Consider the following 18,353-nt stretch of genomic DNA (forward strand, 5'->3'; position numbering starts at 1 on the left):
GGCGATTAGTCCATTCACTGAATAAAGCAAAATTGAGATCGAAAATATTATTCTGTTGGGAAAAAAGATACGAAAATCTATCTTAGTCATGTAGGTACATTTCGATGTTTGTAACTAGGTCACATAATATCCATAATATTTCTCAAAGACGTATCTAATATAAAAAGGCTTCCTACTACTTACTTAAACTACTAGTAATAGATAATACGCTCACTGGGGAGTGGGGAATAGTAAATAGCCAGAGAAAATACTATTCATAGAAGGATAAAAAGCAACAAGGAATAAGTACCTAATCAATACAATATCCCTTGGAAACCATATAGTATGTAAATCATAAATAAAGGACGTTGTTAACTGGAACTAAAATCAATGTCATTTCACTCTTAAATCAACTTGACCGCGAATTCCTCGCGAATAATGTAATTGATATCATTCCAATTAATCCAACGAGTCTGACATGTGACAGAATCACGGTAACTCTATACCATACGTTTTCGTATGTATCATGTTTCCTATTAAATCATATCAAGTATAGCTTTGTAATTAATTGCCTACTTATACGATGATGGTATGGTAATGTGTGCTATTAATTGAATAGGCTTTCTCGACACATACGTCTATCAATGCCGAATCAAGCGGTAACTTATTGATGTATGAAGTCAGTCTTAATGGGTAATTTGATCATGCGATTATATCCGTTTTTCAATCAACTCTTGTGGGTATAAGATGTGAGATTAAGACACGATTTATTGTAATGGATCTTAAATTAAAAAATAATTAATCCATTATATCAGAATGAAATATTGATCTTAATACAATTCGTTATAACTTATAAATAATTATTTCCTATATTATTTATATAAATGGAAGTAGATAAGATCTATTATACCTGAGAAGGTTTTCAGGTACCTATGGACATGGTACAAAAGTATATGGACGCAAATTAGTGACATTTAAAAAACTCGCTGAGAAATTGAGAATAAAAGAATCGCAAAAACTGTTCCAGACGCGCGTTTTCACCGACCGACACGCGACCGCGTGATGAAGAGACGCCAAAAAAAATGAAAGCTCCAAACTAAAACATACTTCCGTTACTAGGTCTAGATACTAATTTATAAGATTTCTACTTGATGATGATATAGGTACAACTAACATGCATACCCATATCGCTATTTAATAAATCTAACAAGACCATACACCGTGAGAACTTTTACTTCGTCGCTTGCATTTAAATGAATCACTGGTAGTGTCTTACAAAATGTCGTTCGATAAATAAAAAGAAACCCATTACGGTCCGTGACAGACGTATCTGCAGAGCGATTACACGTTTCGACCAGATAGGAAACTAATTTTTCGCCTCGACTGTTATCCGTAACAAGAAGGCTTTCAACTGAGGTTCTTATATAAATCATTGCTTGGGAATCCGATTAATTTCTGATAGCTTTATAGGAACGTCGGAAAAATCATTATTTAGTAGCCTACAAACGGTGATCGTTTGATCTTGGGATAGCGACATGATAGCGATATTCGATATTGTACACTCGATAAGTTGGGTTATGAAAAATCATGACGGCAATAAATGTATGAAGATTTTGAACACGAGATTTCTTTGCCTTTTTGTAAAAATATAAATTGGTAAAACATTTAAATCAAGCTTTAGAATGAAAAATATAATAAATGTCAACTCAATCTTAAAGTAATTTAAGCTATGCCCTGTTACAAATTCAGTAGCTAATTCACACAGTGTTTTTTCTGAAGTAGACCCACAAAAACAACCTGGCGCTTAATAACTTATGTTATCCATCGAAAATCTGCGGCGGGCGGCGACAACCTACCATAATAAGCCAAAAATCTGGTTGATGTTATTCAGTACCTGCTGTTTTTTGCTTAACAAAGTTCGGCTTATATTCCTTTTTTCGACATTTTAATGAATTCCTTAAAAGTAGCGACACAGAACACGTAAAAAGTCTCAAGTATGTTTATATTATCTAAGGTATTTTTTACCTCACGGCTCACGGCCACGTCTTGCAGCGGAAGCCTTGCTTCACCTTGATTATAAAAAATGTCATAATATTAGCATTCTATTCTCGGACTTTTCTACGTAAAAATTACTTTTTTAATGTCGATTTATTTATAGTGAATTATGCATTACCATTATTGCTTAGTAAGGATATAATAACTCAAGAAATATCTCTAGGTACACATAAAGATGTCATCGTAATTTGATTAGGTATAATGGGTATATTCATAGGTACCTATAGCTGTGCCTATAGTACACTTACTTATTTTTTATTAATCATAATCTATAAATGTATAATATGGAAAACAATTGCTGTTTGATAGGCTAGCTAAAACTCAAGAAGCGTTGAGCCGTTTTAGCTGATTTTGAAAAGTTACCGGGTCAACTAGTGTTATTATAAAATGTGCAAAAGTGCAAAGGTGCATAATTGATAAAATAATTTCTCAAAATGACACTCATCATGATACCACAGATAACATAGTACAACCTTTGACATAACCGTTTCTTAGTTATACATAGCAACACACGAATAGATGGTGACCCGAAGCGATGTGTCAGTGACATCAATCGGATGCAGCGATTACCGCGGGCCGCGGGGTGCAGCGTTCCCTTCGACGGATGCCACCTAATGGCATGAATGCAAATTCGACTATTCGAGCTTCCTGCCGTGCCGGGATTTTAACCGTAATCGCTGTTTCGTAAGGTGTTTTAATGTATTCTATCCTAATATTTACTTCGTACCTAGTTGTATCTAGTGTTGTTAGTTTAGTAGTGTAATTTTTAGTCTATGGTATCATTTATAACTAGAAATACAGTTGCCATGCTCATTATACCGGAGTTTTCTGGAGAGTTTAGGAGAGGAACACAATATGTAGTACAGCATGAGTAGGTACACCCGCATTTTAATAGTTATGTTTTTGTGTCAGGTCACTGCCAGGGTGCTTTTGCCAAGTCTAGCGAAAAGAAACTTTTAAACTTTTCTTGGGTACTTTAATTCTCAAAGTATGCGTAAAGAGTCATAGAGTAAGTATATCATTAAAAGAAAATATTTTTTTACTTTGAAAACTACTTAGTTATATTATTTAAAATTAAATTTAACAGAACTAATTCCACCATTTATAATTTACTGATTTCCAGATAACCTATTTTCATCCGGGACTTCTGAATAGCAAAGAGTTTTCTTTGCATCAGTAATTTCAGATATTGCCACTTGATAAAATAGCTCGTTCTCAAAAATCTAAAAACTATGTACCTAGGTATTGGTTTCGATTTATTATTTATTTTTCGTCTGCCTCATGCAGTCTCCATATTAGCCAATTTCATTATAGTGCCAATCATAAATAAAGTGATATATCGAAATTCATGAAATATTATTTTTTAATCTCACTCCCGAAGACCGGTACAAAATGGTTGCGCCAATTATATGTGATATTTCAAAAGTGGAATACCGTTGTGAAAGCGCCGTCCAGACCGTGTGAAATTATCAACGACCACTTGATAATTTTAAAAACATTTGGGTTGGCTTTAGTTAACTGCCGCACGAATTTGTTGGAAATATTTATATTGTTAGTTAGCTAGGTAATGTAAGATTGTAATTCCAAAATATTATCGTTAGGAAACTTGTAGTATTTTAGTTATTAATTTTTAAAGTTAATAATTTTTTGTGCGAAAAAAGCGCATTTATCCGTTTTGTTGTGCAAAAAAAGCGGACCAAGACGTTCTATTTCACTGTACTGTGACTTTACTCAGCGGCCGGCGAGTGCCAAAAGCGACTTTAGGGCGATTCCCACTCAAACAAAAAATAAATCTACGTAGGTTAAAAAACTTTTAAACTTTTATTTTTAATATCCAAATAGGTAGCGAGGAGCGAAGCGACAAGCGTGTTAGGTTAACTCTTGAACTGCCGCCAGAAGCGACTTTAGGGCGATTCCCACTCAAATAAAAAAACTACGTAGGCTTACACAACTTGTTTGTATTTTATTTATGTATCGTAAATTTTTTGTTATTATCGTCTAATGCTTAGTTAAAATGATTTAACACCAATTCCATACATTTTGAGGTTAGAATAGGAAAATTGATTTTTCTCCAAAACTATTGGTTTCCTAACTTTCCCCTTTTGGGGGGAGGGTCCCCCCCTCCTCCTCCCTCCTCCCCTCCCACAAAAAACCTATAATACGTGCGGCAGTTAACTAAAGAAACCCCAAACATTTTCTTTTACGCTCCACTAAGTGTGTTTTTGAATTATGTATTTAATTATCAATATTCTAACTATTTCCATGTATAGAAGATAGAAGCCAACGAATGAGCGTTTTTGTGCCAGCTTTACCCTCTAATTGCGATTTTGTCATTTCCTTCATACATTTTTCTTCGGATTATTTTCAACGTTAATTGGGTGCTTAATTGGTGTACCTAGACAACTATTTATGACGTGTATTATTGAGTAGTACTGGTTATCGACATGATTAAAGTTCTCGGTAAAAACCTTTCGTTGCTTTCGTATGAACTACATAATTTTATGCTAAACAACTTGGTTATTATCAAGTTACCTATTTTTATTTATATGGTGAAAATTTCATATATAAACGTTAGTGACCTAACACAACTAGTTTAGTCGAGGACAAACTAGATAGCCTAAAGCTTTATGTAATAAACTCGAACTAGAATTATTAAAAGTTTGTGTCTAAAATTGGGCATGACCAGTAGTGCAAAGATTATGTTTCATTTCATAACCCAATGATTTATTCTAATTGGGCATGACCAGTAGAGTTAAGATAATGTTTCATTCAATAATTATTTATTCTCTCAATGATTCAGTAAGGAAACCAGAATGGAAATAAAGTATCAGTTTTAGGGCATTTAAAGCTGTATCTGGTATTCTATGTAAGGGAACGCCCAAAATCGTCTGGTAAGTGAGTATACCTACCGCACGACAATTGTGTCTTTTATGTTTGTGAACATCAAACAAAAACTTACCTGCTTTCCTAATTTGCATTTGATTTCAATTACTAAGTAAGTATTATTATAAATGAATATGTAAAAACTAGCTTTCCGCCCGCGTTGTCAAAGAAATAATAGCATAGTTCCCGTTTCCGTGGGATTTCCGGGATAAAACCTATACTATTAGTAAATCAAGTTAGTGTGCTAAATTTCATTGTACCTAATCGGTTCAGTACTACTTACGTAAAAGAGTAACAAACATACATACACATACATTCATCCTCATAAACTTTCGCGATTATAATATTAGAAGGATTCCTAGATATCTACTATACGAGTTATTATAGGTACTAATTAGTACGATATTGGAAATGACTAATGAGTACTTCGATCGCTTAATAGCCTAGTTGTGAACAATAAAACGTTATTAATACACAAGTAATTTGTTGAAAGCAATTGCATTTTTTCTAATTCGCCCTGCTTTCATTTTTCTTAGTAAAAGGGGTGACGTTAATGCGATTAAATCAGAAAGGTATATGGGAGCAATATTAGGAATAGTTATTTTTTTGGCTTAAGCCCTTTAATATATAATGACATGTTTACTTAAAAAATGGTATGTTGAAATGTACATGTTGCAGGCAATATGTTAAATTTCGGCATTTTGTATTAAACACATACTTACTTAATTTTTGTTTTTCCCAAAGGACCACAGAAGTTACCAGTAATAAACAAAAATATTAAAGCACCTTGAAAATCAATCAGTGAAACAGATGTAAAAAGCATCTGCCCCATATCCCACACACATACAAAATAATGTCACTTCTTAGTATACGGGTCTTCAAATTCACTTAAATAAAACACTAATAATATAATAATAATAAATCTTTATTTTGCCAAAAACATTAACTTTACAAAAATATGTGCGCTGACTCTTGAACTAGAGTAACTCTGTGTCTCAAGAGCCAGCGTTCCTCCTTATAAATACAACTACATAAGTACATTTTTTAAGCAAAACAAAAATTCGGTTTAATTACAAAAAGCTTACAAAAAGTTTAAATTAAAAAATATATATATATAATATGCATAATATGTATGTGAGAGCGTGAGCGTGAGTGTGTGTGTGTGTGAGCGTGAGTGTGTGTGTGTGTGAGCGTGAGTGTGTGTGTGAGCGTGAGTGGATGTGTGTTAGCGTGTGTGTGTGTGTTGTGTGTGTGTGAGTGCAGAGCGTGTACTTATTTCCCTCAGTTCTTACTATATTTTTTTAAAAGTTGTAATTTTCTCTGTCTCCAAATAGTCTAATGTTTGTAATATTTTTGTTAACTTTTTTTTTAAGTCATGTTTGTTAAGATCAAAAATCAAAGTGCGGCGATTTATTTTATTGTAAATCAATGAACTCAAAACGCGGTACTGATGCTTGGCAAAGCTTGTCCTGTGGGGTACCAAGGAACAAATATCTCTAGAACTCCGTTTGGCTGGGTCACGTGAAGAGGGAACTTTTGGATGTTTTTTGATAATGGTTCGCAGAATGTAAAGCTGTCTTACCGTGAGGACTTCACAGTGAGCGTAGAGTTCGTTTGTTGGAAACCTGAATGGTTTGTGAGACATAACTTTAAGCACAGAACGTTGTGCTTTTTCTGCAATAAGCATTATACTCTTACAAGCACCACCCCAGGCCGGTATGCAGTAGCTTAACACCGATTGACATAAACTAGAGTAGACTAATTTCATAATATCAAAGCTAGCCGAGTTACGCAACTTTTTAAAAATAAATGTAAGTGATCTTATTCGTGCTGCGATAACATTAATTTGTGGATGCCATTTTAGTCGATCATCGATGGTAACACCTAGGTATTTGTAAGTTACTACACGCGATAAGGAAGGACAGCCACATGAGACAGTTTCAGTTGTATCACACGAATGAACATTTATTTTAAAACTTAATGGTGGCGCTCCCCGGTTATTTATATAAAATGGAATAAATTTAGTTTTCACAACATTGACAGTCAACAAATTAGATGATAGCCATGACATAACAATTCTTAAACAATTTTCAGCCCTGTATTGAAGCTTTGACCAGTCTGAGTCCCAAATTACAAGTGCAGTATCGTCTGCATATGTAAATATATTGCAGTTCTGAAGTTTAATTTGGCACAGTTTATTTATATATATATTTGAAAAAGTGTAGGTCCAAGTATACTGCCTTGTGGCACGCCATAGCTAATAGGCACATCGTCACTTAAGTGCTCATCAATTTTAACACATTGGACCCTATTTGAGGAGGTTTAGGTAATCAGCAAAAATCTGTAGTGGGCATTCCCTCACTCCAATTTCTTCAAGTTTTTGTATAAGGATGGGGACAGAAACTGTGTCAAAAGCCTTTGATAAGTCTAGAAAAAATGTTTGAATAAATCTATCATAATATAATTTTTTTTTAATGGCAACTAAGCTGGCAGTTATAATATAATTATCTAAGATATGTACCGATATTTTTATCCAGTATGAAGCTTTACGAGCTTTTTTCATACCATAGTTTTCGTTATTGCTATAATATATTATTTCATAACACACCCCTTCCCATTATATCCTAAATAATCTATAATATAAAAATGAATCCCAAAATGTGTTGGTAAGCGCATAACTTGAGAACGGCTGAACCGATTTCGTTAATTCTCTTTTTATTATATTCCTTGAAGTACGAGGATGTTTATTATGTAGAGAAAACGTAAATATGTACCACGGGCGAAGCCGGGGTGGACTGCTAGTTCTTAATAAAATTCATAGGATAGAAATAAAACGAAATATAAGTTTGCTTTATTTATTACTCCGGTGTTCATAAACACAACAATACCAACTACGTGGGCCACACTGAAAGTTTTGCGTAACTAATAAACAAAACAATTTATTTGTCCAATATTATATTTACTACTTTTTAAAGTATTCTCTGCTACATTTAAAACACTTTTTCATCCGTTCAAACCATTTCTGGAAACATGAGGACCATTGGTCCGAGGGTATGTTTTCTGCGTGCTGTTTGAAAGCAACCACGGCCTCTTCTGGCCTCGTAAATGTCGAACCACTCATTGAATCATAGATTTTTGGGAAAAGGAAGAAATCGCAAGGTGCTAGGTTAGGACTGCGTGCGGCATGAGTCACGTGCTCTATGTTTTCAGTAGCCAAAAATGACTTTGTTTTGTTCGCGGTGTGCGCCGAAGCACTGTCATGGTGCAACAAGATGCGACTTCTAGGTCGCTTTTTTCTTATTTTTTCTAAGACATTGGGCAAAAAAATAGTGGTGTACCACTCGGCATTAACAGTCTTTTGTTACTCAAGTGGGATAGTGCAGACAGGATTCGTCTTAGAGAAAAATAATGCAATCATTTGTTTGCCAACCCTTCTCGCCTGCCTCAATTTGGTTGGTTTGCTGTCACTTTCAAACACCCACAAAGAATATTGGTGTTTTCTTTCTGGAATATAACCATATATACATATTTCATATCCTGTCACGATATTATACACGGCATTAGAATGTCCGTAATTGTACTTTAATAGCATTTCTTAACACCAATCTACTCGATGTCGTTTTTGTTAAGGAGTGAGTTTGGGAGCAATTCACCGGCAACCAATCTTCCTATCTTTGAAATGTTCATGTAAAATTTTCTGAATTTGTCTCATACCAATCCCCAAATGTCCTCGAATATCCTAATAAGTGATATGGCAATTTTCTTAAATTAGTCGTCTGATGGTAGCCATATTTTCCTCCGTGATCGCAGTTGAGGGTCGACCTTCACGAATTTCATCATGAAGAGAAACACGGCCGCGATGTAATTCAGCATATCAATGCCTTACAGTGCTCAAATAAGGTGCTTCCCTCCCAAAAGTATTTTGAAGGCGAGCAGCGCAAGCTTTCGGAGAAAGCGAACTTTTAAAATCATCAAAAATCATCGCCCTAAAATTGTTTCGTGTTAGTTCCGTTTTTGCTACGGACAACGAACTTCAACTTGAGATAAAAAAAAATTGACACGAGCTTCCCGCCAAATTTTTTTTTTCCTCAACTTATGAGACTTCATAGGTTAAAAAAATATAACATTCAAAATTCAAACATTTATGGGTGGCTAGCAACGCAAAACTTTTAGTGTGCACTAGGTATATTTTGGTTCAGTCGGGAACTTAAAAAACTAAATACTAGGTTTTGGTACAAATAACTAAACGCACCAACGGCGCATATCTGATTATTATTAAATGACATTTATAAGCGTAACTGATTAAATTAAAAATAAATATTAAAATGACTGCGTAAATTAATTAACCGACAGTCACTTTACTAAGAAAATAAAGCCTTCGATTATTTGGGAAAATTGATATTGGCTTATTTGAACAAATTAAGTTCAACCATTTCATTCATTCAGTAAAAACTGAGAAAAACTTTCATTATCTCAATAAATTAACTTACTTAGAATTCAAATACAAGCGAAATAGACATTTATTAAAATTGTATAAAATGAAGAATTAAAAAAATCATGAAATAGTATTTTATTTATCTGTATCTATAGTAGAGCCATTTTAATAGGCAACATTTGACAGTTCAACAAAATTCAACAACGTAACCTAGTAACGACGACATAGAATAACATGATATTTCGTTTTGTTAGTACTGCACATTTGCTTAACTTATTTCAATTACGATTACATATTTATATTAATAATGACCGATAGACAATAGATACAAGTAATTTTAAGATTTCATTTTACTGATAAACCATCCTAAACATAATAATCAATTTCTGAATTGAAGAACTGACGTCGCTACAATTTTGTGTCAATAAACCTTTTTTCTTTTTAAATACTAGAGACGTTACTCTAAAAATCGAAATCTGACATCTAGAATCGAATGCATTGATTACTTGTGAATAAAAATCATCATAAATTAATAAATTCGATTGACAAATGTTTCAAATCCGTATCGATTAATACACTTTAATCGATGTTTTTAAGCAGGTTACCTCTCTTCGAAGATAAAATTGATAGACGTCAAATGTTGCCTATTAAATTGGCTCGACTATAAATGATATAAAGCAGCGATTTATTTTTCACAAATAGATTAACCGAAATATTTTTAAATATTGTTTTTTTGAATAAATCAGTTACGCTTACAATAACAGACGATTACAATTCTATCAACCTTCACGACATTAATGGCTAATTCATATATGGCTCATTCAAACATATTTACAGTATACATTATAGGTACAGCTTGTTACAAACCGCTAACATGCAATCAAGAGAAATGTTACTGAACTTATCACAGGATAAATTTTGTGTTATTTACGTGCGAATCGTTTTATTGAGATAATAATTCTTTTAATTTTGAAAAAAAATTAGGACCGTGTTACACGAAAAAAAAAAAACAGTCGATGTTTTATAAATAAAAAAAAAACGATTTGGCGCGAAACAAAATGCGCGGGAAAAGACGAACGAGTTAATACGCACACGTTCTTAAGTTATTTTAAACAGATGTTTCCTAAAAACTGTGGAGTTAAATTTGTGAAGTATTTGATCGTGTAGAAGAAGTTTTAAATATCAACCGAAAAAATATCTCATAACAATTGTTCGTATAACACGGCCCTAATTCTTATGAATTTATTGCAAGATGTGCTTTTGTTTTTCATAAAGTTGCCAGTTAGTGTTAATAATTATTACTTATCATTACGAGAATAAAAATACATGAATTTATTTAAAAATAACCACATCTATACTTATTGTCGACAATATATTTGTTCCATTGATCTCACACTAAATTAACTTGACAACGCAAAGCCTTTTTTATTATTTTGAAATTTAAATTAAATGAAACTTCTCGAAGAATCCTTAATTCAAGTCATGTAAATGTCACGCATTTTTTTTATAATAGCTGCATTTATCGCAAAGTATTCATTAATACTGCATATATTGTCTTATTTTTTATTCATGCATATAATATTTTTATGAGTTACAATTTTCGAACGATTATACTTCCCTTAATTATTTTATTTACAAAATATATCACTAGATGCACTCTCGAATTAAACGATAAACATTTTGATACTTTCATTTCATAAATAAGATAAAATATGCATTTCTTTGTTAAAGAATTCACAAAAAATAATAATTACTCCAAAATTGTTCGAATGTGAAAATATGTATCTTTAATAGACGATTTACTTACACAACATAAATAGTAAATACATTTATAATTTTACAAATTGGTAAACGATATTGAACACATAGTGAACGAGCTGTCAAAAATACAGATTATATAGAATGCAATGCTGTAAACATACGTCAAACTTAACAATAATTAAATAATTCTGTCCCAATCAAATCTGATTCTATAGCACACAATTTTGTTCTTTGGTTACTCACTGAGAATTAATTTCTGTACAACGAATACTTAAACGCTCATATATTTACGCCTATCTAATATAACTATGTACAAAGCTTGAAGGAATATCGCAAAATTCCACGTTTGACCAGTGAGCTGTGAATGAGTGATATGATACAATTATTTCATTGTATTTGAAAAAATCTGACCATTTTTCGTAATATGATCAATTGTTTTATGAAGCGTAAAAGGTCATACAGTAAGATATGATAGGTATCCAAATTTCAAATCACAAAAAAGAAATAAATTGTTTAAAATATATTATGACGATTCAAAAGTGCTTCTAGAGTCTAATTGATAAATAAATGTTTGAGTTTGAGTTTTGAGTTATTTTGTCTGTGAGTAACTATTTTTTTACCTTTATATGATTTGGTTCAAAACTTATTTTATCCTATAGAAAAGATATTTCCAATTAAAATATCGAATTAAAAATATATATATGTACTTTATTAAACGCATTATGAATACTTTTTTATTCTGTTTCTTAAAGTATTTATATTTTATATGTATTTAATAATAATCCGTACACAAGATATAAAATGCCGTATGAAAAAAAATAAAAAAAAAACTTTCTTTCTACATGTAACATAAACTTTTGTCATGTCGGGTTTCTATGTTAAAACGGCACTCCACGTCAGATGGATTGCCTCTCAGGTTTTGCATACAGCCTACAGGAGGCCAATACAATGAAGTATTGCATACTATACACATTCCTTTTTTATTACATTGTAACTTTAAACGTTAAATTTTTATACTGAGATATAGGTTTAAGGGATATTTTTTTGTAATTATTTTGGAAATAGTTTTTTCATTTTTGTGTCACAATTAATAAATCTGTGTCGAATGTTATGTGATAATGCAATTACTGATAACTAGGAAATACCTAATACTTTTTAAGCTGCATAGCTTCTATCGCGGGCCTTGAGCGCGGGAACCGAATCCAGAAATACCGTAACGAAAAAACCTCACGCTCCCCACTCCGACGGCCACGGCTTGAAGGCATAGCATGCAATAGCTTTACCGCGACAGTCCCCGAGTGCCACACGTCTTTTTTTATATTATTTTTCCTTTTAAAAGACACTCCCAACGTGTTATGTTAAAATATTCATTTTAGAGTTTATTAATAAATCTGTATCAATTCATAATTCATATTAGATAATTTCTGATAAGTCTAATTAAATTAACGATAAAAATCCGATTTGTTAATAATACGGGGAAAACCGCTATTCAAAATAATCATTATAAAGATAATATTATAGACAATAAGATATCGATTACGATTTTTAGTACCCGATAAATGTACCGATAAGGTATTTTTTCTTTTCGATTATAATTCACAGCACACTGGAAAACCATGAGAAACTAAATAAAGAAACACATTTCGTTGGGTTTTGTAGACACAGACCATACCCTGTTACCATTCGTCAACATTCATACACACAGTTTTACTATTACATAGTTATAGCTGTCACCTTAAGCTACACAACACCGATATATAGCAACCTTAGTAAAGCCTTTCCAGACGTGCAGAGTTTCATACATTTCAAACTTAATCCTTCATAGTTGAGCTAAAAATTTACAATAGCGTTGTCGTGTCCGTAAAGGTTTATCCACTATATAATAGCAATTCTATGATTCAACAACCTTTCATTGGGACTACACTTAAAAATAAAGCTCACTCGAAAAATTAAATGCGAATTTTAATAATTTTGATCAAAAATTAACATTATCTATCTACACTAATAGAATAAACAATGCCACAAAAGGACAGATAAAAAATTAAAAAATAAATGCCTTAAAACAAATATGTACATTGCACTAAATTACGAATGTTGAGATTGCCATATTGAAATTGAATAATAGTAAAAGCTAGCTGTCAGGTTTCATTTTCAGGTATATTTTTTACAGGTTATTTTTCACAACTGCTGTAGAATATAAAAATTAAATGCTAACGAATGTATACAACTTGTTCACGATGGGTGATTATTATTTATCGAATGACTAGCGAATGCACTCGACGAATATAACTTTTAATCAATAACTTATCTATGCCACCTGTGTGACGTCACCGACATATATTTTTGAGGTCATTGCATTTGGTGAAAAATCGTGTGACTATACATTTTTAATTGTGCAATAGTTGAAAAAGGGTCATTTATGTTTACATAATTGATTATATTTCATTACTTTATGTGTGATTTTGATAATTTTATTGACATTATTGTCAATTGAGACTATATTACACACGATTTTTTACCATCACAGAACTATTTACAAATAATTTCTAATAGCTATCGACTTATCCGGGGGGAGTTTTGAACCCCACCCACACACCCAGAAGACGCGAATTTCCCTTTTTTGTTCATATTCCATTCCTCTATTACAAAAGCAGCGGCGGAATTATCCCCGTTCCAGAAGAACGGCGGCATTACTGCCTCATTTGGAGTAACGGCGGCATTACCCCCTCTTCTGGAGCAACTGCTGCCTTATCCCCCGATCTAGAACAACGGCAGCACTACCCCCTATTCCAGATCAACGGCGGCACTATCCCCCGTTCTAGAACAACGGCAGCATAACCTTCTAGTGCAAGCGGCATTACTTGCCTTTGTTCTTTTCAGTGGTAGCATCTTCTATGTTACTGTCCCAGTCGAACTCGGTGACGCCGTTCCGAGGCGCGACCTCACCGAGGTGCCGCCATCGGAACTCGAAGTCGCTGTCTCGTTTCTTTAGCGCTTCGAATCTGTGGAAAAGGAAATCCTTTAAATCGAAATTAAAACCGTAATTGGGCAAAATTTTTGAAAGTTATTTTTGTATGTATGGCTCTTGTTATAGTAGATATTATCCTGAATTTTAAAGTAAAAGATGAAAGACTTTATAGAACACTGCTTTCTAATTATAAAGTTGTTACCAGTTAAATGGACTGATTTATTATTATTAATAGTCAAGGACGCTAATAATAAAGCCTTATTACAGAAATATTGACAAGCAAGGGCAAATAAAGCATAAGTATACATTTTTTCATATAAGACATGAAGGCGAAATAATATCAACAGCATCTGCTTCAATTTTGTATGTCAGAGGAATATTTTCTCGGACATAAGAAGAAAATATACGGACGGTGCACAAAAATATTTATATATCCGTCATATCAAAGCTCGAAAATAAAAATTGGCCGATATTAAACAAAACTGGCAGCAATTGAATAAATTCACGAAGTTCTAAATTCTTATGACATAATAATTCAGGTACAAAGGTATTCCTTTCAAAACATACAGTTTTCTATCCAAGTGCAATTGAATTATGACCGCAGTGTTTATGTGACATAGTTTAGACAGTGTCTCGGTACCATCTCTCGCTTCTAAAACGTTTGCATACAAAACCTCATCCAAATACAACCTTATTGTAATTCCAACAGAATAAAACTGAAAGTAGCAAATGATCGTATCAAATTTATATTAAACGCGCATTAGCGACACGGCTCACGACTAATTGAAGACCGCAGCAGCAGGATAAAGCGTTGGGTTCCTTGAAGCTGGCCGCTTGTGATTATATCGCCACTAAACGAGCTTTGTTCGAGATAACCGCTCCGAGTGCAGTTAAACGCTCTTTTGATTAAGATAAAACTGACTTTAATCGAAATGAATGAAGCTTTTGTTGCAATTAGCTGTGTTATTGGAGATGAGGATGGTGGAGACTTTCTTTCTGTTAATTAAGCGCTCGTCAAAGAATCTTATAATGGGGAATGCAATTACAATTTGTGCGACTCCAAACGTGCCGTCGCATTGTACTGCTGTACATTCGAACGTCAAAGAAGTTCATGCTAGTGTGACTAACATTGCTAATGAAAAGCATATTAGAGCCTGTCATAATTAAGTCAAGTGCTTTCTCAGAAAGAAAACCGGGCAGGGAGGTAGGGTTTCCAATGTTCCAAGAACTATACAAGATTATATGAACTGCCCTGATATTTTCCCATAGTTTCAGGATGGAAATTCTATCCAATTTTCTGTAGTTAAGTATAATTTACATTTTCTTAGAAACTTCCTATCCGTTCTTGTACTTCCAAGATAACGACTTAGAATTTATAGTGGCTAGGTTATACTTAGAACAAAATTATTGCTTTATTTTTAAGGCTTCTTTAATGGTATCGTACAAATTAATTTGCTAATATATTCAGTCATAAAAATCAAATTATAATGATATAATTTATGAGTATGATAATGCAATAAAAATATATTAATTGCATCTATTAGGGCTGATTTTTCAATCCTCGGTGAAAACTTATTCGTCGAATAACGTAATATACTACCATTTCAAAATATATTCTTATTGCATGCAATTGACAGTTTACAAGTGACATATTAATATTATCGTGTAACATACTTTATTGGACGGGTAAGTTTTAACCAGGGATTGAAAAATCGGCCCTTAGAAGAATCTTTTACTCTTGCAAATTTGGCATAACGTATTCGCTTTTTCATTCCCCTGCAAAGCGAAGAAAAATAGATAATAATGCGAACTTTAACGTTTACAGTTTAAACTGACACAAAGTTATCTTTACCCAGATATAAACCCGTTTGAATCTAAGCGAGATAACATTGAAGAGCAATTAAACGCTTAAATTAAAAGCTAACAAGAGTGTAATTATATCAAAACGATAGTGATTGTAGTTCCTATAATTAAATGATATATTATATTATTCGTTAATTTATGTCTTCGTAAATCTAGCTTACGCGTTTTTTTTGACGTGAAACTTCTTTAGGCGCGATGAGAGAAAATTTCATGGTCGCATCATGGCAATACCGTCACGTCATGGAGTAAGGCAGTGATTTTGTTATCTTTGAATCTTACCAAAGAAGTTTCACTTCTGACACGTGTGCTCGGAACACACACTCTTTTTTATAAAAATCCCAGAAAGTACACATGAAATTACTTGAAGTACGAAGGTACCTTAGGGAAATGAAAAGCTGATGTTTCTATGGCTGATCTCTACTTAGACTTGACGCATCATTCATCATCATTGGATTCGAGAGAGATGAAAGAAAACGCCAAATTTTGAAAGGCCTTAATCAATTTAGCAAGATATTTTCATTATCTACCACTCCGTAATAAATTGACTTAACTTTAATAAACTGGGAATTACCGATAAAATTGCAGTATCAAAACACATTAAAAGTATTATTCAACAAATTACTTCAAAAATATCTGTAAGACAGTAATTTTTATTTCAATGCTCACGATCTCGAAAATATCATTATAACGGTTGCCTATGGAAATCAATCCTTTGCTTAGAGTCAAAGAAAAATAATATAAAGTTCGCCTTGAAATCTACTTTTACAAAAGCGGATACCAACGTAGTACTACGTGATCGTAGATACTAGATAGTGATTTTAAATATCGATAAGATAAAATACTTCGAAATAGAAACATTACTTCGAACATGCTCCGTATTGATGTCTGCTATATTTTACTCTATTCATTTCTGTTACTTATTAGAGCCGATTTTTCAATGCCCAGATAAACAGTCTAATAACTACCCCTCGAATAGATTTATTCAATTGCTTATCTAACTCATAACGGCTCGCCTATTTTTCAATCGTGATTTATTTGATGAATAACTATCTGACCAAATATTTCCATATTGGCAGCTCTGCTCTTGGAGTGGCGAAACAAACATATTAAATTAGTCAGGTTACAGCGGGATAGAGTCAACTTGCAATATGTCAACAACCGTCATTATGACTCACGTCAGGAGTGCATTTTAAGTTTATCTTGTGTTCTATGATTGTTGATTATTGTTTTGATTCGAGTAAAGAGTTTTGATTAAATTTGTGTTAAAATTTATATATTTTACGATGGAAACGACATAAAGGTAGCGTCCGGCAAATTTTCAATGGCATGATCATCAGTAGGAACTATCAAAAACATCAATTTCAATATGATTTTAATTGATAATTATTTTATAGAAAGAGGCTTTATTGTAAAAATTCTACGCTCTATGTTATTACATACGAAAATATCCCAAATTTGACGCGTCAGTTGTCAACTCAAACGTCTAATCGTCGAATAGCACGCTATCTGGCCGTTGGAGCAGCAGATAGATTTATTTCTCAAATAACGTAGTTATTCGATAGATAAGTCCTATTCGTCTATTGAAAAATTGAATATTTTGTTAACTGAAGAATAAAGTCTATCTAGCTGTTTATCTGGGCATTGAAAAATCGGCCCTTAATTAAATTAATTAATTTAGCACGTATATGTCATGAAGTTATAAATAGGGTAATTTTTCATAAAGCCCACGCATTGTAAATAATTACTAGCTGCTTAGGGCAAAACAAATTATTTGGAGCGAGATTGGGTGACATTCGATATTTCTAAATACATAGTTTTGATAACTCGTACCCTTTGGCTGGGGTTATTTTCAAAAAATAAATCTATTTATAACTTGTTCTATAAAATTACAAACTGCCATAAAATATATCACACACTACACGCACGTCACACGCCACACACGCACAGCACACATACAAAACACGCACACACACACAATTCACGCGAATTTGAATTTTTCGCGCCCGACACGGTCGCGTTGTGCTGCATGACACACAAACACCCACCTCTTGAACATGAGCCCCTTGGCGAACTCGTACAGCTCGAGGTCGAGCGAGTTGAGCCGCTTGATGTGCGCGACCTGCGCGGGCGACAGCGCCGCCAGCGTCGCGCCCGACACGGTCGCGTTGTGCTGCGTGAACGGCACAGCGAACCGGAGGTTGAACGTCTCCTCGAACACGTATTGGGATATCTGTTGGAAATTTAGTAATTTTCAGCATGGCAATGAGTAAAGTATCTTTACTAGTTACTTAACACTGGACTGGACAATATGAGATATATTTATAAAAAGAAATTTATATGCTAATGGAAACAAAAAGCTCTATTAGACAAATAAATGTAGGTATTTATGTGTCTTCTTAAACTAAAAAA

General features: G+C 33.2%; 1 protein-coding gene across 2 annotated transcripts in view; it reads right to left on the minus strand.

Moving 5' to 3' along the window:
• Positions 1-12,426: 12,426 nt before the first annotated feature.
• LOC123704065 (heparan-sulfate 6-O-sulfotransferase 1) overlaps positions 12,427-18,353 on the minus strand; it is an 87,969-nt gene continuing 82,042 nt past the window's right edge. Inside the window, exons 7-8 of one of the 2 annotated variants that reach the window (XM_045652327.1) lie at positions 17,990-18,174; positions 12,427-14,115 (exon numbers count right to left, since the gene is read on the minus strand). In XM_045652327.1, the coding sequence (XP_045508283.1) occupies positions 13,971-14,115; positions 17,990-18,174 (330 nt within the window). In that variant the 3' untranslated portion in view covers positions 12,427-13,970. Of the gene's footprint in view, positions 14,133-17,989; positions 18,175-18,353 lie in introns of both variants that reach the window. The other variant, XM_045652336.1, reaches the window with a different exon arrangement.

Source organism: Colias croceus, chromosome 2 (genome assembly GCF_905220415.1).
Source record: "Colias croceus chromosome 2, ilColCroc2.1".
Taxonomy (NCBI): Eukaryota; Metazoa; Arthropoda; class Insecta; order Lepidoptera; family Pieridae; genus Colias; species Colias croceus.